A 27044-nucleotide genomic window follows, 5' to 3' on the forward strand; every position below is an offset into this window, starting at 1 on the left:
CGCGAACGCAGGTTACGGGATCCCCAGGCACAGCAGCGTTCCCAGAGGCAGCGGCGGCCGGAGGCTGGCCTTCAGGGAGTATAACGTCCCCCTCCTCCTCGGCCATTCCAGATCTAGGTGTCGGGGCATCTGCCAATAGTAAGCGAGAGGCGAGGCCAGTCCATCCTGCCCCCTCTGCCAATCGGGAGCGAGGGGGCGGGTCCTGGAATGCCATTGGCCGTGGAGCCCTGGAGCGAGGAAGAGGGGTCCCCCCTCTGCGCCTCGGCTAATTGAAAGCGAGGGGCGGGTCCCCGGGCGGGTCCCGGAAGGCGGTGCCAGGCGCAGGTGCGAAGGCTGGGCGGTAGGGCTGCGGCCTCCGCCGGCGGGCAGTATGGAGGACGTGAGTTCGCGGATGCTGGTGGCGAGCGACAGGCCCGGAGCCCACTCTTCCGGTGCTGGGCGCGCTGGGCGGAGACGGGGGTGGGGGCAGCCCTGGCCGGAGGGGCGCCTCCTGCGCGGGGCTGCCCGGGCGCGGGGTTGTGGGAGGAGGCACCGGGGCGGCGTCGGGGTCCACGCCGGCCCCGGGTTTATTTTCCTGGCGGAAGGCCGGGCGGGCGCCAGCCCCGTGCGGGCGCGTGTCGAGTCCCGGAACTGGGGCGGCCCGAGGTGCGCGCGGGGCCCAGGGCGCGGGGTCGCTGGGACGCCCTGGCACAGGGGCGAGTCCCCGACCTCTTGGGTCCCGGCCTTGGCCCTGAGGGCTGTGACTTGAAGCGGCTGCGGCAGACCTGTCGTTATCATCACCCGAAAACCCACATTGGAGAAAAACAATGTCGTGATGTTTTGAGTCGAGGCATGGTAGGAGTGAAGGGATTTTTAAATCTCTTTACTTAGATGGATCCAAACCAGATTATTAAAAAACCAGTGCACTAGTTACAGTGTATATAGTGTGCAGAGTGAAGAGTAATTGCAAAAGTCTTTGCTTAAATGTATTAAAACATTTTTAGGAAAAGCATGTATTTGTGCCCAAAATTAACTGGGTTACCCATTGGCACAAAATTCTTGCTCTTGAAAAATGCAAAGTTGATAGTTATATTAAAGCACTGATTTGAGTTAATAGATTAATAGGAATATTACTGTGATCCTACCACTGAATGAGGTGCATCAGGCAAGACACATGAAACACAGTTCCAGCCCTACACAAGACCTTAGATTCTTGTGCAAATAGTGACTATAGTTCAATTATCTTGACTAAATAAAGACTGAACAATTTCTAATGATAAGACTAAAAAATTCTATTTTTTTTTTCAGTTGAGAACATGGAAAGCTAACTGTAACACCTGGAAGTAGATTTGAGACTCATTTATATTTAAAGAAAAACTGATTGTTTCTAAATCTTTTAAGAGTGAGATTCATGAACTGACAGTGTGTGGAGAAAATGAGTAAGAGGAAAATTAGAGACTCATCAAAATGTGTGCAGTAAATGCTTCTTGGTTGGTGCTAAGCTGCCCCAGGGTTCTTGGGTCTGTAGCTTTTAGCGTTAGGATTAGTACAACCCTAGAAATTTGTTTCACCAAACAGTTGGAGAGTAATGTTTCACCAATAGCTACGTAGCTTTAGATCTGAGCAAGTCGCCTGCTTTTGGTATTTTGTGGGTATGGTTTCTACCACTCAGTAGTAAGTTAAAAACTGTGTGCCATGTCTTAGGCCCAGACACCTAAATGAGTTAAAAGAGGCAAAGGCTTTTTAGTTAACGATTCTTTGTTTGCAAGTGGGTGAACCAGTTGTGGCTACTTTAAGGAAGAAAGGGATTTATTTGAAAGGATATAGGGTAGATGAACACCTAGGCCTCTGAAAGGATCCAAACAAGGGCAGTTCAAAGGATCCAGAGACAGGGGTCCTTTCAGAATCTGTCCTGGGATGGATCATCTCAACCGTGGACTCCGTTTGCTTTGCTGCTGTGAGAGAGAGTTGGATTGGCCCAGCCCTTTTTGGTTCCATGACCACCCCAGGACAGAGGAGGGTGAAGAGCATCAAAGGATGTTCCCCTTGAGACTTAATGCAGAGGTAGACATTGGGTCCCCAAAGGAAGTAGCTATTGTCACAAAAGAAGAGGGAAGAGATGGTGTGGAAAAAACAACAGCTATCTTCACTTGCAGATGGTGAGTTCCAGAGGGTGCTGTTTGTATGGTTTTCCCACATTTCCTATAGGCTCCAAAGGGCAGTGTATTTGATGTAGTCACCAAATACATTGTATTTCATGAACATTGAATAAGTGACATAGAAACCATATTGTCCCCAGCCCCTTCAGTGTAGTCAGGGAAAACAAAAGGCATACACATAAAGGAAACAATACAAGGCAGCATAAGAAATATTCCAAATTAATATTATGGGCAGTAATTTTTTAGGAGTTTTAAAGTAGAAAGAAAACACTTGGCAGGACAAGTTTTATAGAGAATGTAAGTTTTGGTTGGACTTCGAAAGATGAGTTGGATTCTGAAAAAGATAAGAAACGGTATTTGTGGGGCATTCCAGAAAGCTCATGCAGGCTAGAGGAGAAGGTGCATGAAAGGGAACGAGTGGGAGATAAAGTAGACTATTGTCTTACAGTCAGGGTTTCAATGCTACCTTTTAAAAAGTTCCCAGGTCCCAACTGTTCAAGAAGTTGGGCCGTCTTTCATTCACTCAACACACATATTGAGTACCTGCTGTGTATCAGGTACTAAAGGTACAAAGAACATAGTATAATGTAGAGTCCTGCCTTTGTGAAGCACACCTTATTCGAACCACTTTGATACCTTGTCCTTCCTTCTGCCTGAAATAACCAAAAACCTGTATATAATATATGAAAAAACAGGCACAGCCGCCACCGGAAGTGGACTTCGCCTGCCAAGATCGGTTTCATGGGGAAGGTTATCAGGAAGGCTATGAAGAAGGAAGTAGTTTGGGTATGATTGAAGGAAGACAGTATGGCACGTTGCATGGAGCTAGAATCGGATCTGAGATCGGGTGCTACCAGGGTTTTGCTTTTGCTTGGAGATGTCTCCTACACGGCTACGCCACTGAGAAAGCAAAAAGATGAAGGTCTTAGAATCGTTGACTGGAATGATTCAGAAATTCTCATATGATGACCCTACTTATGATAAACTTCATGAAGACTTAGAATTAGAGTGAAATTTAAGCAGCTTTGTTCATGACTAAACGTCCAGCCTGACTTTAAAACTAGTGCAGAAGGTTCCGGACTTTCATTTTGAGGATGACAGACGCACAAAGACAAAACATCAGGGAACAGATGTTCGCTTGTCAAGTGTTTAAAAATGTGATTAAAGGCAAAACAATGATGGGGGATTCACTGTTTTGCAGGGAAGGTTCCAGCTTGGCCGGTGAAAGGGCTTCCTTCCCCCGAGATCTGCCGGGTAGCCTCAGTGCCCCCCACGGGGCCCCTCCACACAGGCCCGCCCTTTGTTGGGCCCTGTCTGCTCTGCAGCGTGAACGCGGCCCTGGCAGAGCCCTCACCAGTCTGCTTTTCTCTGGTCCAGGGTCCAGGCCTCTGGCTCATGGGTTCTTGTCACCTGGCAGGCCTGGCTGGATCTAGACTCAGGTTGGCCCTGGATAGGATAAACCTCCCCTTTACCCCCCGGGCTTTGGTCAGCTCTCAGAGGGACAGTTTTTTTTTAAATGAGAGCCACAGGGTTGACACGAAGCAGGTTAATGGGATGGAGTGATGCGTACTGTGACATTTATTGACCCTTGAGATGTGCCAGTGCTGTGACCTGCTTCTCATGTTTTATTTAGTCCCTTCAAGAGCCCATGAGGTAGGAGTTATTCCCATTTTATAGACAAGGAAACTGAGACCAGCCCAAGAGACTGCCTGGTCCAAGGGCAGTGGGCGGCAGAGCTGGGACTCCAGCCCTGTCTCCTGCTGCCTGCTCTGGAATGCGTAGTCGCACCCACAGTCTCGGGGTCCCTGCTTGCAAGTCCCCGCTATGCCCCGTGGAGCCCTGGGGCATCTCATGTGGCCATGGATGTGGGCGTCTGACTGAGAGGAGGAGAGGCCAGCCCTGTCCCCAGGGAGCCAGGACTTGCTCTTCCTCCGTCCCCCCGTGGGTGGGGCTCTGCAGCATCAAAAATGGTCAAGGGGAGGAGACTTTAAGGTCACTCTTCTATGTGCAGAAACTTTGGAGCCTTACTGCAGCCTTCCTTCTAGTGTGAGTTATTCTGTCTTCTGCCCGGACTTAAAAGGCATCATCTGTACATGGTGCGTGGCCTCAGGTGCGCCTTTGTCACAGACACCAGCAGTCTCTGGCTGGTGGGATGGAGGGGCTTTTGTTGTCGTTTTCCTGGGTGATTTTTTGTGCTTCCTAAGCTATCTGTTCGGATGGTGTATTATTTTTATAATTGGAGAAATAAAGAGTATATTTTAAAGCAAAAAAAAACACAAAAATGAAACAAAATGAAAAATATATATGAAAAAATACTTGTTGAGATCATAGGCATCAGGCGATGAAGGACAGTGATCTTGGAGAGATGGGAAGCAAATGACGTGAGCCATATGATTGCCCCAGCTCACTGCCTTGAGAGAGTTTTCGGGGTGGGCAGAGGAAGGGGGACCAAGTGGGGCTTCAGTAGACCCCGAGTTGAGGAGATGGAGCTGAATCTGGAGATACCGAAGCAGCTGGAGTTCACAAGACAGAGAACCCAGAAAGGAGAGCGCTGCGCAGAGGGAGAGCTCGGAAGAGGTGCAGAGTCCCCTCAGGTATTCAGCTGAGTCCTGTTCTTCGTGCCTCTGAGGAAACTCCCTGAGGACTGGGAAAAAAAACACTCAGAAAGACCAGAGGGTGCAGTACTGTCATGCAGGGCCAGGAGTAGTGCCTGTTCTTCCAGCCAGAGTGGAAACCTCATAATCACAGGGTATTAGGTTTTCAGAAAGGTCTTGCATCACTTGTGGGGAATAATTAGCACTAGACCAAACGTGGTATGGTCCCACCTAAGAAAGCACCTTAAAAGAAAGACCAAAAAGATCAAACTGTTTCAAGTGACTTAACTGAATCCCAGAACAAAGCTCAGTAATATAGGAATACAAAAATGTCCAGCACCCAAAGAGGTAAATTTTGCAATGTCTGGCATCCAGTCCAGAATTACCAGGCACTGCTAATTATGTGATTTAGCGGAGGTGTTAGGTAATGCTATGGTGGTAGTCATTTTGCAATATATAAGTGTATCAAATCAACTCATGGTATGCAAACTTACACAATGTGACATGTTAATTATATCTCAATAAAGTGGAAAAAATGATCAAGCATGCAAAGAGGCAGGGAAATATGACATAATGAGTCAATTAAAACTGATTCAAAAATGACATGCTAGAAATAGCAAACAAGGACATTTAAAAAAATTATTATAACTGTTTTCTATATGTTCCAAAGGTTAAAAAGACACATGGGAGATATAAAACAAACCCACTCAAACTTGCAGAAATAAAAACTACAATGTCAGATGAAAAAGGAACAGCATTGAGGCATCAGAGAAGGCAGCATTTTTGCTAAGACAGACACTTGACAGGTGGGGAGGGATGAAGAGGCACAGAGACTGGAAGGATGGCCTGGAGAGGTTCATGGACATTAGTTAAGGGAAGAGCCATAGAGGTGGGACAGCCTCTAACTGAGAAAGCTAGAAGCAGAGGAGTCTTGAAGAGAATAGAAATCATCAGAATTGCTCCATGAGTTATGGCAAACTAAACAGGAAGCTCTCTAGGCATTGAATAAAAAAAATTGCAGCAGCATTGAATGTCTGGGAGTGGACATTGAGAAGCCCATTCCAGATCTGATCATTTCCCAGATTGCTGTGTTATCTTTATAATCCTGGTGCACAGCAGCCTGCCCTTACACCATTGGTCCCCCTCTCTACCCCTTCCAAAGTGAAGAGCCCATATCCTCTGTCTTCAAATCCAATTCTCAGGCTTCCCCTTTTCCCACTAAATTTTCATTTCCCTCTTGTTCTAGTGCAATTATCTAACCTAAATTTTTTGCATCATTTGTGCTATTCATTTGCTAATTTATTATGTACTGCCCCATAATATGCCACACACTATATTTTATTTTGCATTCTTATATTGTTCAGTCCTGCATGCCTTTATCCTAACCTCCCTGATGAAAATGTCATCTCCTTTTGAATAGGGACTATGTCTTACATTCTTTTATCTCAGGAACAGTGCCTTATATGTAACAGTTTTCAGTAAGGCTCTGAGACTGAGAGATTGTTTTATGCACCAGATACCTAAGATGCTGTTCCTGTCAAGACCCTAACTTTAAACATGACTAACAAGATTTTGAGGTTGCAGCTCAGCCTTTGCTGGCTACTTCAGTGACGTTGCAACTAGTTGTTTTCATTGAGAATCTGGTATCTACAAACTGAAATCTCCTCGAGGGTCTATCAGGGTGATCTGTTTCTATTAACACTCTAACATATTTCTCTCATGATTGAAAGTTTGTTTAAGACCTCTTAGTAATGCCTCAACCAGCTTTCCAAAATTTTGTGGAACACCGAGATATAGTTTAAGAATTGCAATCATATGTAATTTTTATCAATAATATAAATAATGTTGGGGACTACCCTGGTGGTCCAGTTGTTAAAACTGCGCTTCCCACTGCAGAGGTCACGGGTTTGATCCCTGGTAAGGGAACTAAGATCCCACATGCTGCACGGCACAGCCAGAAATGTAAATATATGTGTGTGTGTGTGTGTGTGTGTGTGTGTGTGTGTGTGTGTATAATGTTAAATAAATCAATAAGTTTTGAGGGCTTGAAGAAAATTATTTGAGATTAATGAGATTAATAATTGATAATTAATGAGATTATTTATACATAATCTCATTTTGACTTACCTCATTTGGCGATAAAGAATTCTTCTACTTGTTTTAATAATTGTTTTTACCAGTTTACAGTAGTCATCAAGAAGTTTATGGTATTTTTTCAAAATTAGCTTTAGGTAGGGAGTGTGTTTTCTTGCCTATAATTTGTGTAATGAATTTTAAAGCTTTATAGTTTAGTAGATTTGTCTTGGAAACATAATCCAGAGAGTGGTGATTATAGCTTGCTTTTTTCTGCACCTCAGGGTTCCTTGGATCTCATCCAAAGTATTGAAGATGACCCCCTTCTGGACACCCAGCATCTCCCACATCACTCATTACACGCTCATTTTAGGCCCAGATTCCAGGCTCTTCCTACAGTCATCATTGCAAATCTTCTCTTGTTGATACATGTAAGTTGACTGGGAGAAAGTGATCCATCCAAAGGCGATGTTTTTCAAAAATTTATAACCTCTTCAGAGGGCAGTTTGGCTATATCTATTAACATTTAAAGTGTGCATACATTTACTCATATCTCTACTTCAAATAATTTATTGTAGACATATTTGCACACATGTAAGGATATCGTTTATGATAGCAATGTTGTCTGTAATATGAGGAAACTACAATCTGCCACCATCCAGAAGATGCTTTGTATGTCCTGTCCATATGAAGGAATGCTTATACAATATCAAAAGAGAAACTTAGAAGAGAAACTTGGGGTGGATGTGTACCCTTCACGGTTCATTGTTGAATGGAAAAAAATGAGGTTTACAGTGGTGTGTACAGAATGTTCCTGTTTGTACATTTTAAAAGAGTGTTGAGACAAGTGTGTATATGGGTGATGTTGTGACTTATAAGAAATATATTTGGTCATTCAGATGATCAAAATATAGTTCTCATATGTCTTTGGTCTTCATCCATGGTTTCTGGCTCATAGCTCCCAAAACCCTTGGAATTTCCTGAGTGATAAGAGCAATGGGAGCATCTTTTGTTATAATTTTTGGTCTTTTGTCCTCAGTCCCTAAAATCACTTCAAAGTCATAAAGGTGAAATGGGTGTCTTGATGTTCATAACAACCCCTTCCCACCACTGCTGTATTTATGTTGGTGAGGTGACTTTGGAAAGCACCTAAGGATGGGGACTGTTGCCAGGGGAACCAAGCAGGAACAAAGGGTTGGAACTTTCAGTCCCACGCCCTGGCCTCTGGGGATGGGAAAGGGACTGGAGGTTAAATCATCCACCAATGGCCTATGATTTAATCAACCAGGCCTATGTAATGAAGCCTCCATAAAGACCCAAAAGGAGGGGGTTCAGAGAGCTTCCAGGTTGGTGAGCTAGAACACTTTGTTATGAACCACTGCCAGGCCCCCAGACTCCACCAGGACAGAAGCTCCTTTGTTTGGGAACTGGCAGGAAGTATGTCTTCATCGGGCTATTGATTTGTATCTTTTAATATCCTTTGTAATAAATTGGTAATGTGTTGAGTAAACAGGTTTCCTGAGTTCTGTGAGCCAGTCTGGCAAACTAATTGAACCCAAGAAGGAGTTGATGGGAACCTCTGATTTATAGCCTGTCAGTCAGAAGTGCAGGTAACAACCTGGATTTGCAAGTGGTATCTAAAGTCCAAGGAGGGGGTTGTGGGAACCTCTGATTTGTAGCCAGTGGGTAAGAAGCGCTGGTGACAACTTGGACTTGCAGTTAGCATCTGAAGTGAGGGCAGTCTTGTGGGACTGAGCCTTCAACCCATGGGATCTGATGCTCTCTCCAGGTAGTGTCAGAATTGAGTTGAGCTGTCTTCATCAAGACACCCATTTCACCAGTTGAGCTCCCAGTTGGTGTCAGAGATTTGCTGCCCCCCTCCGCCGTCCCCTCCCCCCCACAAACACATTGGAATTGGTACTGGAAACTTTTAACGTTTATTCCCGTATTCTGTAATAGAATATTTCCAGAAGCATACACAAGACCCTTTTTTTAATTTATTTTTTATTTTTATTTATTTTTATTTATTTATTTATTGCGGTACGCGGGCCTCTCACTGCTGCGGCCTCTCCCGCTGCGGAGCACAGGCTCCGGACGCGCAGACTCAGAGGCCATGGCTCACGGGCGCAGCCGCTCCGCGGCATGTAGGATCCCCCCGGACCGGGGCACGAACCCGTGTCCCCTGCATCGGCAGGCGGACTCCCAACCACTGCGCCACCAGGGAAGCCCCACAAGACCCTTTTAATGCTAGTTGCACTGAGCGCCTCAATGGAAGGGACACCTAATATATTTTAATGTTTACTTTTTGTACTATTTGAATTTTTTTATCATACGCATGTATTACTTTTTAAGTTATAAAAACAAAAAAGATACAAATAAATCTACGTATGTTGACATGGAAATTTATCTATTTATTTACACCTAGGAAATAGTGTTAAGCAGAGGAATCAGTGTACTGTTGCCCCATGTTTTATATGATAAAATTACAAATGTCTGGGGATTTTTAAAAATGTGTGTTGCAACCACTAGATAAATAAATCCTGGAGATCTAATGCATAGCATAGTGATTATAGTCAACACTAATATTATAAATTTCAAAGTTGCTAGGAGACTAGATATCTTAATTGCTCTCACCACAAAAAAGAAATGGTAATTATGTGACATGATACAAGTGTTGGCTAAAGCTACAGTGGCCATCATTTTGCAATATACGAATGTTTCAAATCAACACATTGCACACCTTAAACTTATACAGTGTTATGTCAATTATATCCCTCAATAAAAATAAATAAAGTTCAACGTCATAAAAACAAAACAAGACACATGTATGAATGGTCTTGTAGGCTTACTGGGGGCTCTGCTCCAAGTCTGTTAATTATTTCCTCATTTTGGTTACTGCAGTCTCAAACACTAGGGGCTGTAGTTATTCTTTGCGGCAATGTGAAAGATCAAAAGAAGGCAGATTCTCACCACTCCTTGGGTGTTCATGAAGGGGTGGATGTGGTTGAGGACTGGCCCAGCTGCTGCTCCAGTGAGGTGCACTGTGGAAGACTTGCACTCAGAACTGAGTGCATTGAGGACAGAGGTGCACCTATTTTCCTCATGTAGATCTAGTAAGTGGCCTGATTCTGCCATGGCTTCCTGATCCCCAAATAGCAGCTGAAGCACTTCTTTCCTTGTGCCTCTTTGTATTGATATAATTTATAAATTATATAATTATAAATTATATAAAGGGTATAACATACTCTTTATGCATGTACAGTACACACACACACCACTTAAAAAAAACTTTTTATGTTAAATTGCCTGCCTTTGATACTGTGGGATTGATTGCCCTAATTTTAGGACTAAGAGAATCTTATGTTAAAGAACAAGAAAAACTAATGTCTTTATATACTACTTTGTACAAAATGGATCAGTTGGGTTCAATGTACAGTATATTACAGTAGAGGGAATATGTTGACTTTTCCACTTTTACTTTATGAGGATATGCATCTTGAGCTGCTATAGCAAATATTACTGCTCTTGACAAACCACATAAATTTTAAATAGATTTATTACATGCTAAGATTGGCTGCTATTGGATGCTTGGTGATGGATGCTAATGACAGCATTTAAAATTTTCTTTGATTTTTTAAAAATTATAGAATAATACTGCCTTATGGTTAACAAGTAAAACATTACCAGAGTATACAAAGATATAATCTTCCCTTTTCTCTGCTTCACCTCTTCTCCCTGAGTTAATAAATGGGGTCAGTTCACTGTATCTCTTTCAGTGTCTTTCGTTAAGTTCATACAAATGTATACAAAAAGATTACCACGTTATAAAAGGATGTCCCCCATTTCCAGAAAAGAAAAGATTGGATAATACGGTATTTATTACTCAACAGCAGTGTTCCTCAAACTTGAGCATGCACCAGATACCCTGGCAGGCTTATTACACTACAGGCTGCTCGCCACACACCGAGATTTTGATTTGGGGCCTGAAAATTTACATTTCTAACTGGTCTGGAGATCACACTTTGAACTACTACTTTACACCTTACTTTCTTTAATCTTAACATATCATAGGTATCCACCCAAACTAATACATAGAGCTTTAGTTAATTCTTTTTTTTTTTTTTTTGGTCTGTGTTGGGTCTTTGTTGCTGCACTTGGGCTTTCTCTGGTTGTGACGAGAGCGGGGGCTACTCTTCATTGTGGTGCACTGGCCTCTCATTGCAGTGGCTTCTTTTGTTGTTGAGCACGGGCTCTAGGCATGTGGGTTTCAGTTGTTGTGGCACCAGGGCTCAGTAGTTGTGGCTTGTGGGCTCTAGAGCACAGGCTCAGTAGTTGTGGCACACAGGCTTAGTTGCTCCATAGCATGTGGGATCTTCCCAGACCAGGGATTGAACCCATGTCCCCTGCATTGGCAGGAGGATTCTTAACCACTGTGCCACCAGGGAAGTTGCCTAGTTAATTCTTTTATAGCTAAATAACATTCTATTATGTGAGTGGGTATACCTCAATTTATTCAAATATTCTGCTATGGATGCATACATATACTTGGGCAATTTACAGTTTTTTTCAAATACAGAGAACACTGCAGTAAATATATGTGTCCATATATCCTAGGTACTGTGCTTTTACTTCTGATTGATAGGGTCCTAAGGTAGGATTTCTGGGTCAAGATATTTCCAAATTATTTTTCAGCAGCACTTCCCAGACCAGTCAGCATTTTATGAGACTGTCTGTTTGCCCATATGTTGACATCAATCTTTTAAATTTTTGTCAATCTAATTGGATAGTTATTCTTGTTCTCTTAAAACTGAAGCTAGAAATAAACTTTTTTAATTCACAATTTTTATTAGTTTTGAGGTGCTAAATTAACTGTTTTTACTCATTTTAATAAAAGAGAAGTGGGCAGGAAATTGAATTTAACATTAAGTACTCATCTTTGTTAGATGGGATTTGGGGTGATTTTTATTTTATTTGTGATTTTATCTGTTTCCCAAATTTTCTGCAAATTTTTCTCCAGATTATCTGTTTAAAAAATTTGTAAAAATAGCAAAAAAGAAAGTATTTTTAAACTCATAAAAGTAGGATACTGAAAGTCATAGGTATAAGAATATGTGCTGAGGATGGTCATTATTGTTTCTTAAATCCAAATATTGAATATTAATTCTACTGTTTTCCTTTCCACCAGATTGTGTTTGTTATTTTAGCATTTTTAACAGGTGTGCTTTGTTCTTACCCCAATCCAATTGAGGACAAGTGCCCAGGAAACTATACCAACCCATTGAAAGTTCAGACAGTCATAATCCTCGGAAAAGTTATTTTGTGGATTCTGCATTTCCTCCTTGAACGATACATCCAGTATCACCACAGCAAAGTAAGAAACCGAGGCTATAACAAGATCTACCGGTCAACAAGGCATCTTAAAAGCCTTGCGCTGATGATACACTCCACTGGTAAGCCCAGTTGTCTCACTCAGCTATTCGGTGGCTTGCTTGAGTGTAATAAATGACAGCAGAAAGAAAATGTTAAGTTTGATTTTATAATCAAATACATGCTCTCATTTTTGTGAGAGTGACGTGGCCACTAAAATTAGGATCACCTTAATGTCTTGAAGTTTTTCTTATATTTCCCTTTGAAATCTGTATTTGTTATGTAAGGGAGGAAAAATATTCCCTCTGCCCTTCTAGGTTCTTGCCTGAGATTCCACCAATAAAGGACAGATTAACAGGAGAAAAACGAATAGAAGTTTAATAACATTATACCTCCTGTATACATGGGAGAGACCCAGGAAAGCAGAGTAACTCCACAATGGCCTAAGCCACCCTCTTAAGTAATATCTCCAGCTAAAGACCAAAGAAGATGGGGAGGGTTGTGGGAGGGGCGATAGTTCTGGGAGGTGACCAGGAAAAGCACAGTAAACAAGGGTAAGTTTGTTATGCTTGCCTTCTGCATTGATTAGAGTTTCTAGAGATTTAGAGTCATCCTGGTACAGAGAGGGATATAACCTTACAAATGGAGATTTCCCTTATAATTGTAAATGTCTCTTATAAAAGGTAATTCCTACTTGGTTTTCAGAGCTTCATCTGTGTCTGCCATTTCTTAAAAATAATCAGCTTAAAATAATCCTTAAGACAAAGGAGGCATGTTTTGGGGTAGCATTTTCTGTCCCCTTCATTATGATCAAGGTACCCCTGTGCGAAATGTGGACTTTTTCCCCCTTTTGATACTAGCAGACTTACTCATCGCAAGGAGATATACAGCTGACGCTAGTTGATACTTGTAGGATAAGAGGGGATTGTTTTATTTTAAATGAAGCTCAGTGCTTTTCCCGCAGTAAGAGAAGGACTGTTATATAATAAGATGTATTACTAAAGCAGAAAACCTGGAAAACAATTTATGAAGGCAAGGTCAGAAAGTCCATCCAGGATGCAGACAATTTAAAGGCTTAATGGAATTAAATTGAACTTCTTCAGGTATTTTTGTCAAGGTTTCTACCTTTTCTAAAAAGCCCTCTTTTTCAATTTGAGTCCAGAATAAATGTTTGAACATTTTGAAACCAAATTAGAAATTAATTTTTCCCCAGAAAAACAGTTCTACAGAATTTAATGTTTTTCCTGTGTTCTGGTAGTGCATTTTCTTAAAGGGCAGGCTCTGAGTTCATCTGCTCAGCGAGGCTGTAAATGGGAGCGGGAGGGCCCAGCGGTTGCAGAGAAAAAAGTATTGTATTGGAGTGGCTGGTCTTGAAGCACTTCCAAGGGGCGGCCTTTACTGCCCCCTGAGGAAGAGTGCGGTTTCTACTTCTACTGCTGATTGCAGTACTTGTTTTTGGCCAGAAGATGTCCCTATAATCTTTGCGCCTCTGACAAAGAGAAAAGCAGAAACCTATTTGTATACTGACCAAAATAATGTTCAGTTTCTCCACTGATGGTCTGGAAATAGTGTTTTTGAGGCCCACCAAGAGATTGTCTAATCTTTGCCTTTCCTCTGACTTTCAAATTATTGCTACACATGTGACCCTGAATCACAGTCTGTTTCTAAACAATTGGACCCTCAGTTTAATCACAGACAGCATCACTTTTAAGTTACTCATATAAGGACCCAGAAAATCCAGGAGAATTGGGGCAGGTGTTTACTTTGTTTCTATTTTCTTTAAATATTTTTTTCTTATTTGAAGAAAAAGAAGGTAAATCTATGAGGATATAGAACTTCCAGCTAATCCGAAGTGTGTGACCATTCTTTTTTTTTTGCCTGTGATAGTATTGCTGGGTATTGTCTGGCTTCATCCTGATGCTTGTTGTTCTCTGCAGAAAGAAAAATAAATTGATTTTATTTTAGTTTGTGGAGATGGGAGAAGGGGCTTTGCTTTCCTTCCAAATAAGTTGAAAATATTTATCTGATTTATCTGTTCTCCTTCCTTAGATTGAAATACATCCTGAACTCTATCAAATGTTATTAGCTGCATAGCAAGTTGCATATTTGTTCTTTTCATTGAAGCGAAAACTTGACCCTTGGAGACATGGTGCTGGGCAGGGTGCTCTCATGATGTCCACAGTGCTTATCATTCAGGGGAATGTCTTACTTCTGCAGTCTCTGCTGCCAGCCTGCAGTTCACCCTGTGACCTGCCACACTGCTGACACAGGCCTTGCTCAGGGCATCAGAAATCCTCTGGAAACTTTGTGTTCACTTTCCCTGCAGAGGTTTTTCCCTAGTTTTTTCCTCTCCCTAAAGCTGTAAAGTTATATTTGTCTTGTACACAAAACTAATTCATAAATTGAGCTATTGGTCAACATGCTAAGACACTGTGACATTTGTGAGTGTAAGGGGAGGGCGTAGGGATTTGTGCTGGACCACTGCTTTGTGTAGGGGGACTTCTGATAGGTTATTTAAACAGGGTTCTTTGGCTCACAGTCATCCCTTTGTACCAAGAAGCAGAAGGTAAATCAAATGAGCATCTCGCCAGCCTTGATCAGACTTGGATAAATATGTTAGTTTTAGGAAATTCTAAGGTAAAACATTACGGGAATGACTTCTGCCCCTAAATTTTCTTTGACAGTCTTCAGACTGTAAGTGCAGAATGAGGTTAAAATGGTCTTCAAAAATAAATAATGGATATGCTGAGCAGGGGGGAAACAGCTCATATTTATTGTCACCCCATTTTTCAGACGAGGAGTGGAGGTGTTAGGTCATCTGTCCAAGGTCAGCAGCGTGTCCCCGGTTTTTTTCTGGATACTCTCTGCGTCCTTTACTGTGCTGCATGACCAGAAGGGGCCACCGGGTCCTCGTAGAAACTCACTCCTTGAGTTTTAAAAAAGTCCAGATTCTTACGTATTTGTGTCATGGGGCATCATTTGCTCTTAGCCGTGTTACGTTTGATTTCCATCCTCTACCTTCCTTGGTCGCCGCGTAGCTGGGTGGGTGCCCGCGCCCTCGCGGTACTCCTGCGGGGTCTGTGCCGGGGGCAGCGGCGCGGGCTCCGGGACTCCGCCCTGCCCACGCACACACGCACGCTGCGTCTCCTCCCCGCAGGCAACACGGCGCTACTCTTCCTGCTCTGCCTGCAGCACTCCTTCCCCGAGCCCAGCGCGCTGTACCTGGACCTCATTCTGGCCACCCTGGCCGTGGAGCTGGTCTGTTCCCTGACGTGCCTGCTCGTGTACACAGGTGAGAATGACAAGGAGCCTCTTCTTATAGAAAGGCCTTTCACTGCTGGTCGCATCCCCACCGGAAGCCCAGCCCATTACCTTTCTGGCGGGAAACCTTTTCTACGTGGCCGTTACCCTATTGAGCACCCATACCTCATTGCTGACCACATCCAGACTCCTGTAATTTCAAACCACCAGGAACATACCGGTGAGTCGCATTTCTAAAGTTGTGTCATCAATAAATTCTTATCAACTAGAATGAAGGCTTTCCATTAAAAAAAAAAGAAAATGAAAAAATAAAAAAGATCTACAAACTTTTGCATCCTCAAAAGCAACTGAGATGTAAGTCTGGCTTTAACTTAAAATATAGCTAAATATAGGACTTCCCTGGCTGTCCAGTGGTTAACACTCTGCGCTTCCACTGAAGCGGGCATGGGTTCAGTCCCTGGTAGGGGTAAGATCCCACATGCTGTGCGGCAAAATAAAAGTAAAATAAAGTAAGTAAATAAGTTAATACATGCAAAACTGCATTTAGCCCAAACTTGATTTTGATAAACCATTTAAGAACCCACTTCTTTCTAAATTTAGAACTGTCTGAGGATTGTTCTGTCTGGCTGTTTCTCAAAACTCTCAGTGGTAAAATTAAATAAGCTTCAAACATGTTAACATGAAAAATAGATGGAAGGATACCTGAAGAGAAAACTCCATGCGCGGAAGAAACAAGATTTCATTCCGGCTGCAGTACTGACATGCACTAAAATCTGTAATAGCAGCTAATTTGGTGGCATTGAGCAACAGTTGTTTTGTGACAATAAAATACCTTATCTGTCCATTTTGAAAGAGATTATTTCTTCAGTTATGAAGGAAAAGTCACATGGGCCAAAGCTTGTGTTTCATTTTACTGTTTTGTGCCTCTTCTTAAGGCTTCTAGGGCAAATGTTGACTTTGTTCAGTGTATCGCAAAAAATTTAAGGTTGATTCCCTGATACATGCATTTTTCTCGCTTCTCTATATTAAAAAGATTTAAAAGATTCCTAGTTTTGGTAATGCTGATAGTAACTCTTCATGATATGATTCTTTGATATACTAATTCTAATCTAAATTTGACTGATTTGTCTGCAGTAAAGTAGTTAATCTCTAAAGGTCAAGATGGACTCTTCTCATTGGGCACCTGACTGCCTCTGTAGGAAAAAACTAGGGAAATAAAACTTAAAAGCTTTGTGGTGATTTGATTAGCTTTCCATTTGTTTAAAAATAAGCAACGGGGCTTCCCTGGTGACGCAGTGGTTGAGAATCCACCTGCCGATGCAGGGGACACGGGTTCGTGCCCCAGTCTGGGAAGATCCCATATGCCGTGGAGCACCTGGGCCCGTGAGCCATGGCCGCTGAGCCTGCGCGTTCAGAGCCTGTGCTCCGCAACGGGAGAGGCCACAACAGCGAGAGGCCCGCGTACCGCAAAAAAATAAAATAATAAAATAAATAAATAAGCAAGGATTCAAAAAATGCCACTCAGTTACCAGCCTTCCAGTAGCCCTGATGTTTGGGCTTCAGCTCAGGAGGAAAGGACTGTAAGGGGCAGCAGGCCCATGTCCAGTGTCCTGCAGTTTAGTGAGAGCTCTCCTTGGCTTATTGTGGTGGAAAGGAAGAGTGGAAGATTCTCATTCCATGTAGATTGCACTGGTGTTATTGCCTGGCCTGTGATCAGATATATGCTGACTGCATGGAATTTAATTTATTTTAAAAACCACAAACACCAGAAACTATCACAACATTGTAAATCAACTGTATTTCAATTTAAAAAAAAAAGGAACACCTTCAGGGAAAAAAAACCCCACAAAGATGAGTCTCAAGGATGGACATTTTTCTGTTGTTGAGCTATTGTCTTTTATTTCTGCCTCTTAACTTTTACTTTAATATCCTGTAACTGTTATTTCTTTTTGCCCAGTTCAAGAAACTTAAACTTGTTCCAAGTTTCTTCATTTATCTTGGAGTTATTATATGGAAGACATCATTATAAGGAGATGCCATATGAACGTAACTCCAATTTAGAGGCAAGCCTCATGAGACCGTCGAGTCTCAGCCTTCATCTCCTGAGTGGCACTGGACACAGTGGCTCGCTCCCTCCTTGAGATGTGTTCTTTACTTGTCCTGGGAAGCTGGTTTCCTGGCATCCCGCCTGGCCCCCTGATGGCCCCATCTTCTCTTTTGTTGAGCTCTCCCGGCCTGCGTGGTGGAGCCCAGCGCTCAGTCCCCGTCTGCCCTTGGGTGGGCGCGCTGTTCTCGTGCCATCGGAAGCCAAGGGGCTATTCATATCTTTTTTTTTTCTTGAAGTATAGTTGATTTACAGTGTTGTACTAGTTTCAGGTGTACAGAAAAATGATTCAGATGTATATATTCTTTTTCAGATTCTTGTCCACTGTAAGTTATTACAAGATATTGAATATAGTTCCCTGTGCTATACAGTAGGGCCTTGTTGTTTGTCTATTTTACATACGGTAGTGTGTATCTGTTAATCCCAAACTCCTAATTTATCCCTCCCTGCACACCCCGTTTCCCCTTTGGAAGCCATACTTTGTTTTCTGTGTCTGTGAGTTTATTTCTGTTTTGTAAGTAAGTTCATTTGTATCATATTTTAGATTCCACATATAAGTGATAATCATATGATATTTGTCTTGCTCTGTCTGACTTATTTCATGTAGTATGATAATCTCTGGGTCCATCCATGTTGCTGTAAATGGCATTATTTCATTCTTTTTCATGGCTGAGTAATATTCCATTGTATATATGTGTCACGTCTTCTTTATCCATTCATCTGTCAATGGACATTTAGGTTGCTTCCATGTCTTGGCTATTGTAAAAAGTGCTACAATGAACCTTGAGGTGCATGTATCCTTTTTTTCTTTAAACAGATTTATTTATTTTTATTTATTTACTTTTGGCTGCATTGGGTTTTCGTTGCTGCGTGCAGGCTTTCTCTAGTTGTGACGAGCAGGGGCTGTTTTTCATTGCATTGCGAGGACTTCTCATTGTGGTGACTTCTGTTGTTGCAGAGCACAGGCTCTAGGTGCACAGGCTTCAGTAGTTGTGGCACGTGGGCTCAGTAGTTGTGGCTCGGGGGCTCTAGAGCACAGGCTCAGTAGTTGTGACGCATGGGCTTAGTTGCTCCGCTGCATGTGGGATCTTCCCAGACCAGGGCTGGAACCCATGTCCCCTGCATTGGCAGGCAGATTCCTTTTTTTTTTTTTTATCTTTATTGGGGTATAATTGCTTTACAATGGTGTGTTAGTTTCTGCTTTATAACAAAGTGAATCAGTTATACATATACATATGTTCTCATATCTCTTCCCTTTGCATCTCCCTCCCTCCCACCCTCCCTATCCCCCCCCTCTAGGTGGTCAAAAAGCACCGAGCTGATCTCCCGGTGCTATGCGGCTGCTTCCCACTAGCTATCTACCTTACGTTTGGTAGTGTATATATGTCCATGCATCTCTCTTGCCCTGTCACAGCTCACCCTTCCCCATCCCCATATCCTCAAGTCCGTTCTCCAGTAGGTCTCTGTCTTTATTCCTGTCTTACCCCTAGGTTCTTCATGATATTTTTTTCCCTTAAATTCCATATATATGTGTTAGCATAACAGGTCCACGTCTGGTGGTGTGTTTTGGGGTGTCTGTGGCCTTATTATGATTTTAGGCAGCCTCTCTGCTAATGGGTGGGGTTGTGTTCCTGTTTTGCTAGTTGTTTGGCATAGGGTGTCCAGCACTGTAGCTTGCTGGTCGTTGAGTGAAGCTGGATGCTGGTGTTAAGATGGAGGTCTCTGGGTGATTTTCGCCGTTTGATATTATGTGGATCTGGGATGTCTCTTGTTGACCAGTGTCCTGAAGTTGGCTCTCCCACCTCAGAGGCAGAGCCCTGACTCCTGGCTGGAGCACCAAGAGCCTTTCATCCACACGGCTCTGAATAAAAGGGAGAAAAAGTAGAGAGAATTAGTAGAAGTAGGAAGAAAGAAAGAAAGGAGAGAAGGAAGGAAGGAAGAGAAAGAAAGAAAGAAAGAAAAGAAAAGGCAAGAAGGAAAGAAAGGAGGGAGGGAGGGAGGACAGGGAAGTCCCCTGCATGTATCCTTTTGAACCATGTTTTTCCTCTGGATATATGCCCAGGAGTGGGATTGCTGGATCATATGGTAAATCTGCTTTTAGTTTTTTAACAAACCTCCATACTGTTCTCCATAGTGGCTGTACCAATTTACATTCCCATCAACACACACCCTTTTCTCCACACCCCCTCCAGCATTTATTATTTGTAGACTTTTTATTTTATTTTATTTGTATACTTTTTGTATACTTTTTTTTTTTTTGCGCGGTACGCAGACCTTTCACTGTTGTGGCCTCTCCCGTTGCGGAGCACAGGCTCCGGACATGCAGGCTCAGTGGCCATGGCTCACGGGCCTAGCCGCTCTGCGGCATGTGGGATCTTCCCAGACCGGGGCACAAACCCATGTCCCCTGCATCGGCAGGCGAACTCTTAACCACTGCGCCACCAGGGATGCCCTTTTTTGTAGACTTTTGATGATGGCCATTCTGACTGGTGTGAGGTGATACCTCATTGTAGTTTTGATTTGCATTTTTCTGATTAGCCGTGTTGTGCATCTTTTCATGTGTCTGTTGATCATCTTGATGTCTTCTTGGAGAAATGTCTGTGTAGGAGTTTTGCCGAATTTTTGATTGTGTTGTTTGTTTGTTTTTTTGATATTGTGCTATATGAGCTGTTTGTATATTTTGGAAATTAATCCCTTGTTGGTCTTGTGGTTTGGAAATATTTTCTCCCATTCTGTAGGTTTTGTTTTTGTGTTGTTTATGGTTTCCTTTGCTGTGCAAAAGCTTTTAAGTTTCATTAGGTCCCATTTGTTTATTTTTGCTTATATTTCCATTACTGTAGGATATGGATCCAATAAAACACTGTTGCAATTTGTGTCAGAGTGTTCTGCCTATGTTTTCCTCTAGCAGTTTTATAGTCTCCAGCCTTACATTTAGGTGTTTAATCCATTTTGAGTTTATTTTTGTATATGGTGTTGGAGAATGTTCTAATTTCAGTTTTTACATGTAGCTGTCCAGTTTTCCCAGCAATGCTTATTGAAGAGATTCTTTTCTCCATTGTATATTCTTGCTTCCCTTGTCATGGATTAATTGACCATAAGTGTGTGGGTTTATTTCTGTGTCCTCTGTTCTGTTTCTGTGTGTTGATCTGTGTGTGTCTGTTTTTGTGTGAGGGGCTTCTCATTTCTAACTCTCTTGGCCACCACCTAAAAATCAAGGGCTTCTTGTTACATTCCCTCACTGGTTCTTTCGGCATCTCACTGCCCACTTCCTTCTGGTCCTTTCTGATTGAACCCGCTGCATGTCTCCTAACCTTCTCACATTTCTCTTTAACCTCTTTGTTTAATCTTCTCCAGCCTCATTCTCATCTGAGAGTCACATCAGAATCATCTGTGGGTCCTGGGAGTTCCATGACAGGTTGAACATATGACTCAGCACATGCACTTCTGGGTCCATGTGTACTTTTACACAGCTGTTCCAAATGGCATTATTTATAGCAACCAGAAGTGGAAACAACCTAAATGGTGTTAGGATAAAGTGAGGACTAGACCAACAGAAGGTGTTCTACCCATACAGAGGATAGTATTCAGCCACAAAAAGGAAGGAATAGTGGAATGAAGCACTGACACTTACAGTATGGATGAACCTTGAAAGCATTATGCTGAGAGAATAAAAAGCCAGACGTAAATATTGTATGATTCTGTGTACTTGGAATGCCCAGAGCAGGCACATCTATAGAGAAGGAGAACACATTAGTGGTTGCCTAGTCCTGGAGGTGGGGGTACCTAGAGAGTGACTGCTCATGGATCCCAGGCTTCTTTTTGGGGTGACAAGATGTTCTAAAATTGATTGTGGAGACAGTTACACAACTGTTTGAATGTACCGAACCATTGAATTGTACACTTTGAAGGAATTGCATTGTATGTGAATTATATCTCAAGGGTTGTTACAAGAAAGGAAAGAATCATATGTGGAGTTTTTAAAAATTGTGCTGGGGCCTAACCGACCTCCCCTCCCCCTTCCCACGTGTTGAATACTTGACCCATTTGGAGCTGCACGAACAATTCTCAAGGCCAGTCTCATTGGACAGTCACTGCCATCACTGAGGCCTGGCTCAGCCTTTTCTCTTGTCCCCTTGTCACCATCTGTGGTGGGAGTGCTCATTCCAGCCGTGTCCCAGGGTTATTACGCAGGTGGGTCAGTGTCCCCAGACAGTGGCTCTTACTCAGACATGCAGATTGTTCAGCTCAGTCTGTAGCCAAACCTGCGAGGTTGGGAACAACAGCCTTGTTGTGTCTGATTATTCAACTCTCTGCAGCAGACTTCTACCCACGTGCATTAGGCTGCTGGGGCTTCCAGAGCACATACCCAGCCCGGGTGACTAAGACACACAAACTTATTTTCTCTCAGTTGTGGAGGCTGGACCTCTGAGATCGGGGTGTCGCAGGCCTGGCTTCTCCAGAGGCTTCTTCCTTGGTGTGTAGGTGGCCGCCTCTCGCTGTGTCCTCACGTGGCCTTTGCTCTGTGCAGGTGCATTCCTGGTGTCCCTTCATCTCTCAGATCAGCCCAGCCCCCATTACTTTGTTCTTACTTTGATTACCTCACCAAAGGTCACGTCTCCAAGGACACTCATGTTGGGGTTAAGGCTTCAGGTTCGTCAGTGGCCTCCAGGTCACCGAATTCCCTGGCTCTTCCACGTGTCTTCACTTCCGGGCAATGAGCGCTGATGGCTCTTTCCTGACTCTTCTCTTGCCTCTGCATCATCATTTCCATTCCCTTTTAGCACATTTTCCCTATTTGTTTATTCACTTTATGAACCGTTTTTTTTTTTTTTTTTTGCATATTACTTGAAAAGAATAGCCAGTTACTAATGAAATTTGAATAAATGGAATTAGAAAATTTTTCGTGATTGGATAACCTGACAATAATGACTTTATTATTTTAGTGAAAATTCGAAAATTTAATAAAGCCAAGCCACAGCCTGATGTACTTGAAGAAGAAAAAATCTATGCTTACCCCAGCAATATTACCTCGGAGACTGGATTCAGGTAAGTGTGGAGTAAAAGATTAGTGAAAGAGATTTAAAAGTTTATTCCATCTGGAAATCTAGAGACCATTCTGATGCTTGGAGTTTAAGGACTCTGCATATGTTAAAAATATGTTTACAACTATGTTTGATTTGTTTACTTCCTCTCAGCTGTGGTGAAACCAAGTCTAAAGAAAGAATCTCATTTGGGGATATTGCCTTGGCTTATAAAATCTAAGAAAAAGTAACGGATATAACGTGCTGTACTGAAAACTAGTAGAGATCCATTTGCAAAGAGACTTTTGGTGAACATGTGTAACTCATGAATACCTTGGTTCTGTGCAGGACTCTCTCAAGCCTGGAAGAGATTGTGGAGAAGCAAGGAGACATCATAGTGTACCTGAAGCGGCACAATGCCCTGCTCAGCCAGCGTCTGCTGGCCTTCACGTCCTCTGACCTCAGCTCTCAGCCAAGTGGGATTTGACAGCAATTCCAGAGGAGCCAAAGTAATTTAGACTGACCAGCTACCTGACAAGTTGTCTTAGGGAAATGTAGCTTTGCCAAGTAACATTCTACAATTTCTGTTGGAAACCTGAATTTGGTTCTCACCTGTGTGGCTGTTTAATAAGTTGGACTCGCGGGTCATTTGAAAGACACTTTGTAGCGCCTCACGAACTCAAGGGGAATGTCTGTTTTGCACATTTTGAAATTGTTTAACTGCCTGGTTTATCCTAGGATCAAAGGTATAGATTAAACATCTCCTTGACCAGCACTTCTTCCATACTTATTGGGACCTGGTAATAATTTGGCTTTTTATAGAGGAAGTCTAAAATGACAACCTATTTAAAACTGGGCTTGAGTTTTTCCCACTTTTATACTGGTGAGAGAAGTCATCATTTCTCATGGTTAGTGTTTTTTCCCATGGAGCCTTATGTATTTTATATGCTTGTGTGGTATTGGATAGCCTTGGCCCTTATAGCTTTTATAAGAATTTTGTCACTGTAGGACCAAGGTCTCACTGGATGATTTACTTTGCAGCCCCTACAGGTTTCCATTCTCCAGAAATAAGATTTGAAGATTACTTGGACCAGCATTAGACCGACCAGTGCTGCCTGTGAAAGCAGGAGCGCCTGCCATTGGCAGCAAATGAAATAATTAGAGAAGACTTCGGGCTTTCTCTTTATTTTGGCCCTTCTTTGAGAGGTAGCCATGTATTTCAGTATTGACTGTCTTTGGATCAATAAGTTCAGTGATAGGAAAGGGGTCTTCTGTAGCTTTAAGTTTGAAAGAAAAAGAGAATATGTTTTTTAGTCTTGGATTATACTTTAAAATTATGATGAAAAAAATGTCATATCAACTTATATATAGATATTAAACATATCTAATTCTCCAGATAAAATGAAGCATATTTATGAGTAAATGGCATTGTTTCTCCAGTTTTCCTAGGATGGCCTTTTCATGTATCAGTTTGCTTTTGGCACCTTTACATGCTGCCTCAGAAAGCCTTCTGTGTGAAAGCTTAACATGAGGGAAGGGGATATGTGTGATTACGTATGCTGCTGAATTTCTTTTTTATTTTGCTGAATAATCAATATTTGATTTAAAAATTCTTGAGCTATACATAACTATTTGGCAAGGGATGTGTTCATTGAGTCATACCATACATCTGAAGGGCAAACATCTGTTTCCTTTAGATACAGCCATTGCGGAGCATTCTCAAGGTTTTCTGCTGAGGTCAAGGTGATTGTGTGTCACCTGTAGTCAATACCATTGAGTCCCCAAATTGAAAACATTCACAAACTAAAGCCAAAATTGTATTTTTAAAGTTAAGATTGTATCCAAGTTTCCTGACTTTTCCTTCCTCTCTTTTTTTCTTTTTTCCTTCCTTTTTAATATGTCTCAAAGCCATTGCCTTCTGTGGAAACCTGTCTCTATGTTCTGGAAGAGCTTTTGCCTTTAGCTGTTTTCCTTAGGGAAAATACATGTGGTAGATGGTTAATTCTCATTTACTTTTAAATTCAGTTTGGATCTACAGTCAGTTTCTAAGGTTTATGTGATGAACATTGGTTTACAGAGAAAGGTCTAGTTAAAAAGTTAGAATACTCAAGTTCCGATGGGCTGTCTGTATAATCACCAACACTCTTTTCTAAACTCAGTACTGAACATTTCAAACAATAAAAGAAAATGAAAGAAAGGAATGAACAAAACAATTTAAATGTTAATCATTCTGCGCACCAAGTAGATACTGTGCTAGCACCGTGGATACAAAAATTAATAAGACAGTCCTAGCTTGTAGCTTACATTCTAAGGAGAGGACTGGGGTTTCCGGGCTCTGTGCTAAGTGAAATGATGACACTAAGCCGAGAGTGCCATAGGGGCTCCGGCTCAGAGAGTTTCCTGGGGGGAAAGGCTTTAGGTATTCCAGGGAAATTTATGAGTAAACAAGAAGGTCGAACAGCTACAGATGATCATCTGCACTGTGTATAGCTTGAGCCCAAAGGGTGGTGCTGGACATGGGAGGAGGAACAACCAGTGGCAGATTCTGGGGACCCTAACGCTCTCTAGGCCAAGGGGCCTCCAGTGGAATGGGGCCCACTGAAGGGTTCCAGGCAAGGAAGTGGCAGTCGGTTTTAGTTTCAGAAGGATCAGACTGCCAGTGTGGTGTAGGAAAGTGGGTGGCAGAGTATATGGCGCTGAACTAGGGCAGGTAAAGTAACATTTTATCATGGGTATATATGTATATATCTGTATTGTATTTCTATATTGTTAATTTGGGGATTTTATTTCAAATGACAATAGCATCATGACTTACTGAATTTCTTTGAATACTAATGAATTAGAGCTTTTTTCCCCGTATTCTTTGGCCTTTTACAAATCTTTTGTGATGTACATGTGTAAGTCTTTTGCTTATTATTCTCCTGGCATATTCTTTTTCTAACAAACATCTTTTATACATAAGGATAGTCTTCAGTTTATATTTGTTGGAAATATTTGCTAGTTTGTTTTGGATTCTTTTGCCACGTACTCTTCAAACACTACAGCCTGGATTCTTTCCCCGTAGCACCAGTGGAAAGTTCGCACAAATGAATTCCTAAAGCCACATCGGGTGAGAGCCAGCAGTGTTTGAGGGAATTTTCATATACCCATGCTTGGGAATTTCCTGGCTGTCCAGTGGTTAGGACTCCGTGCTTTCCCTCCTGAGGGCCCAGGTTCGATTCCTGGTCAGGGAACTAAGATCCCACAAGCTTCACAGTGCAGCCAAACACACACACACACACACACACACACACACACACACACCCCCCGCACCCCCAGGCTTCTGCTGGAGGCCGTTTTTCTTCACATGAATTGAGTTAATTCTTTTTCCTTTTTTCTCTAAGGCAGGGTTCTCTAACCTTGGCACTATGGACATTTTGGGTGGTATAATCTTTGTTATGGTGACTGTCCTGTGTGTTGTAGGATATTTAGCAGTATTTCTGACTGCTAGGATGCCTGTAGCAACCTCCAGTTGTGACAACTAAAAATGTCTCCATACACAGGCATCTCATTTCATTTAATACTTAACATTTAGTTGAGAGCCAGTGTGCACCAGAGAACAGGTCAGTCAGACAGAGGTGGTTTCTGTTCTCATGGAACCTACATTCTCGTGGTGGGGTTGGGGCATGACGGGGAGAGGAAGTGAACACAGCAGACAGACAAGCCAGTATCGGGATTGAAGAATACAATTCTCCTTCTGTAAATTAGGCCTCATGGAGATTCTGATGTTAATATGACTTATGGAAAGAATTTAGCTTCCGTGTTCTGCAACCATTCAGAAAACAGAATGGCAAACAAAATGAACTTTACGTTCTCTCCCCATCCTTTTTACAGAAGACACTGTTATTTGGTAATCTCGCAAACTGATCAGAGATGCTCTTGTGAGCCTTGAATACAAAACTCCCATTTGTTAGCCTCTTGAATTCTTCAGGAAACAAACCTTGAATATATGCCAATCACAAATCACAAAAATTTCAAAACATTTCCTAGGTTTCCTAAGGAAGGTTGTTTATTTGTAAACCACGTAAGCCTGTCTCTAATTCTTCCCCTCGCAGCCTCTCTTGTCTGGCCCAGCTTTTCATCCTGCTGTTCCACTGGAACTTCTTATCCAGGCCAAGGGTAGGATACCTCTTACCAGGGCTGAGTGCCCTCCTCAGCCTGCCTGCACCCTTCCTCTCAGTTGCCCACTCCCTCCTTGATTGATTTTCTTTACTCTGGCTTCCAGGACACTGCAGCCTCCTGGCTTTCTTCCAGCCACACTGGCCTCCTGTCCTGTCTCCTTTGCAGGCTCCTTTTCTTGGTGTTAGTGTCTCCTGGGCCTCTTCTCTCCATAGACACTCGCTCTTGCTGACCTCATGGCTATAGCACAGTGTACAAGCTGGCCACTTCCAGGTGTGTCCTCCCTGACCTCCAGACGTGTATACGCTCCTTCTCTTCTAGATCTCCA

General features: G+C 42.5%; 1 protein-coding gene across 3 annotated transcripts; it reads left to right on the plus strand.

The window, feature by feature from the left end:
* Window positions 1-255: 255 nt before the first annotated feature.
* TMEM192 (transmembrane protein 192) lies at window positions 256-25407 on the plus strand. Of its 3 annotated transcripts, none has more exons than XM_024764167.1 (6): window positions 256-379; window positions 7090-7236; window positions 11991-12255; window positions 15330-15464; window positions 22481-22583; window positions 22907-25407. In XM_024764167.1, exons 1-6 carry the CDS (start codon window positions 371-373, stop codon window positions 23043-23045), a joined length of 798 nt encoding a protein of 265 aa, XP_024619935.1. In that variant the 5' UTR covers window positions 256-370; the 3' UTR covers window positions 23046-25407. The 3 variants fall into 3 exon arrangements, with proteins under 3 accessions (XP_024619935.1, XP_024619936.1, XP_024619934.1); XM_024764168.1 differs by lacking the exon at window positions 256-379 and adding an exon at window positions 496-2138; XM_024764166.1 differs by lacking the exon at window positions 256-379 and adding an exon at window positions 4494-4732.
* Window positions 25408-27044: the final 1637 nt, after the last annotated feature.

This window comes from Neophocaena asiaeorientalis, unplaced genomic scaffold (assembly GCF_003031525.2).
Source record: "Neophocaena asiaeorientalis asiaeorientalis breed wild unplaced genomic scaffold, Neophocaena_asiaeorientalis_V1.1 scaffold296, whole genome shotgun sequence".
NCBI classification, from domain to species: Eukaryota; Metazoa; Chordata; class Mammalia; order Artiodactyla; family Phocoenidae; genus Neophocaena; species Neophocaena asiaeorientalis.

Bases quoted from the DNA above. Each gene is read 5' to 3' on its own strand.
- TMEM192 (XM_024764166.1), top strand. From the start codon at position 4,529: ATGATTGCCCCAGCTCACTGCCTTGAGAGAGTTTTCGGGGTGGGCAGA. The intron at 4,733-7,089 runs GTATTCAGCTGA...TCTGCACCTCAG, and splicing joins GAGGTGCAGAGTCCCCTCAG to GGTTCCTTGGATCTCATCCA. The intron at 12,256-15,329 runs GTAAGCCCAGTT...TCCTCCCCGCAG, and splicing joins GCTGATGATACACTCCACTG to GCAACACGGCGCTACTCTTC.